The following is a 2913-nucleotide window of genomic DNA, read 5'->3' as shown; positions in this document are numbered from 1 at the left end:
AGAGGTGAGGAGAGAGGAGAGCGAGAGCAGTGAGGCCCAGAGAGAGCGATACGACACGGAGGATGGGGAAGAGTTTATACAAATGCAGAGGGGAGACTTAGAGCTGGAGGCAACTAATGGCCCACATTCTGCCCTCTCCGAACCCCTGCTCCAATGTTCCCTGACAAAGGACGATCCCAGGACCAAACTCCAACCCCCCTCCTCCTCCTCTAACATGACCCTGGGCCAGTGATTGCTGGAGTCTCCATTATCCTGGCGGCGATTGAACCCGAGGGGTCACCGTTGAAGGGCTGAGAGTGAGATTTGTCCGAACCCTCTGCCAGGGGGCCGGAACTGAACGCAGCCGTCCAAGCTGAACCGAGCCCTTCCCACCTACCCCCCCACCCCCACCCCCACCCAATCCTGCTAACGCCGTCTGGGACACTGGCGGGGATGCATCGGGTCCCGTCGAGCGGGCTCGAGCTGGAGGGTGGGGGGGGGTGGGGAGGAGAGGAGAGTCAAAACCCCGACTCCCCTGCCCCCCACCCCCCCCCCTCGGAGGCTGACCTGCCCTTTCCCAGCCGCCACACTCTCACGACTCGGACACACTGCAGTCCTTGCTTTCTCCTTCGGAGGGGGGGGTGGGGGGGAAAGGTTGACAGAGCGGGCAGTCGAAAAGGACAAAAAAAAAAGGACAAAAAAAAAAAATCCCAAGGATTTTCAAACGTGGCAGAGTCCACTTTGAGTGAAACCAAACCCCCTGCTGCTTGAAAGCGCGCGATTCTCCCTGATGAGAATGACCCACAAAGATCGAACAACATGTTGATATTTACTGAAACCCAAGTAAATACTATAAACTCTACATAAACACTGAGCGCGGTCTGACGTCTCGCCAGCTCCTTCGGGCCCCCCTTAATACACGGCGTTTCTCTCTTGGGCTTTTGATGGACTCCACATCAGCTCCTGTATCCCAGTGCGAACGCTTTATCTTTGCCAACTCCCCGCTCCGGGGCTCCGACGAGATTCTTCAGCTGCTCGGCCGAGGACAGGTCAGCCTTCTGGCCGGCTTTGAGCCAGCGGTCAGGCCCGGAGGCCCGGGACAGCTCCGCACAGGCCTCGCCCTCCTCCGAGCTCGAGTCGCTGATGTCGGTCACCTCCAGGTCAGAGTCGGTCTCCGCCTTGACCCAGGAGGCTCGCCCGTCGCCACAGGCCGCCCCCCTCTCGCAGGCCCCTTCCTTGCCCGGAGGGAGCCCGGGGCCTGGGGGAGAGGCCGAAGGGCCAGGCCGGAGGGTCTGGGCGGCGGCGGGCGGGTAAGAGGGGTGCTGCCCCTTCAGCCCTAGGCCCAGGCGGGAGTAGGCCGGCCCGTGCTGAGTTGGCGCCCGGTCGCCGGTCTCGGCGGGGGGCAGCAGGGAGATCTGGGCAGGCAGGTGGGCCAGGCCCCCGGTCAGGGAGCCAGGGTAGTAGTGGGGGGGGTACAGGGCGGACATCTTGGAGCCCGGCAGGCCGAAGGCGGGTGACGGGTACGATGGCAGGGGCCACGGGTACTCTGAGAGGTGGCTGCTCCTGGCGTAGGCCCCCATCATGCCCGGAGGCTTCGAGTAATATGGAGGCCCTGTGCGAGAGAGAGAGTGAGAGAGAGAAAGCCAACACAGAGTGAGGGAAGGCCGAACAGTTCATCACAGAGGATGCAAATCCATCCCCCCATATCCTCACCCTGAAACAGTATCCCCCATATCCACACTCTGATCCTGTATCTCCCATATCCACACCCTGACCCCTGTATCCCCCATATCCACACTCTGATCCTGTATCTCCCATATCCACACCCTGACCCCTGTATCCCCCATATCCACACTCTGATCCTGTATCTCCCATATCCACACCCTGACCCCTGTATCCCCCATATCCACACTCTGATCCTGTATCTCCCATATCCACACCCTGACCCCTGTATCCCCCATATCCACACTCTGATCCTGTATCCTTGTTTTTACCTAGTTGATTTTAACTCTACTGCGAATACTCTTGCAAGGATGCCTGCCTTGAAGATGTTTTCCTCCTCTTTCCACAAGAATCTCAGTGAGTCTCTCTCTCACTGCAACCCCTAGGTCATCTCCTCTGCCCTGAAGCTCTTCAACCATGTCCTGAAACAGACTCGATGCTACTTTCTCCCCCCCCCCCCCCCCCCCTCATTTATCTGTCCACTCTGCAGGCATCCTGCCTCTATTCCGATGAAGGGCTTTTGACCGAGACGTCGATTTTCCTGCTCCTCGGATGCTGCCTGACCTGCTGTGTTTTTCCAGCACCACTCTAATCTAGAGTCTGGTTTCCAGCATCTGCAGTCCTTGTTTTTACCAAGTAAATTAAAGAAGGGCAACAAATTGTCCACATCCCATGAAAGAATAAATAAGAACAATAAACAGGGAATTGGAATTGTTTCCTGCCTGAAACAGATATACCTTCACTTTACATCGCTGTAATATCGAGTAATGTTAGCTGCTCACGCGTTGCCTGGAAAAACGCTCACAATGTTTGGCCGCTGTCACCTTTTGATCACTGTCAGGAAGAAGAAATAGAGGACAGAGAGAAGTCTGAGATCTTGCTGTGTACAGGTTTATCTGCCATGTTTTTGTACTTTGCAATACTTCATCAAAAATAAAAACACGTAAACATGGTCCATCAAGCACATTACATTTGGGACATCATAAGGAATATTGTGAAGATGCTACAAAGCTACAGGTTCCATCATCATTTGCGTCTTGTGTGAATGGGTTTTATTAATATTTCTCAAGTGAATTTCAAGCTCCCTTTAGGAACCTATCTCAGCATGAAACACATTCCTAGAGACTGCAGCGGGCTCTTTGATCAGATTAGTGCTGAACCAGCCAATTCCTGGTTAATTTATCAGGACAATGCCCTGTGCAATTTGAGCCA

The 2913-nt window shown here is 55.1% G+C and overlaps 1 protein-coding gene across 1 annotated transcript; it reads right to left on the bottom strand.

Moving 5' to 3' along the window:
* Positions 1 to 935: 935 nt before the first annotated feature.
* LOC122546712 (ETS domain-containing transcription factor ERF-like) lies at positions 936 to 1591 on the bottom strand (the record flags this gene model as incomplete). The annotated part of the gene is made up of 1 exon (XM_043685359.1): positions 936 to 1591. A coding segment is annotated over one exon (656 nt), but the record flags the coding sequence as incomplete, so codon positions are not given.
* Positions 1592 to 2913: the final 1322 nt, after the last annotated feature.

Source organism: Chiloscyllium plagiosum, unplaced genomic scaffold (assembly GCF_004010195.1).
Source record: "Chiloscyllium plagiosum isolate BGI_BamShark_2017 unplaced genomic scaffold, ASM401019v2 scaf_12262, whole genome shotgun sequence".
In the NCBI taxonomy this organism is placed as follows: domain Eukaryota; kingdom Metazoa; phylum Chordata; class Chondrichthyes; order Orectolobiformes; family Hemiscylliidae; genus Chiloscyllium; species Chiloscyllium plagiosum.
Note: the sequence above shows the minus strand (reverse complement) of the source record. Positions and strands in the feature narration are given on the sequence as shown.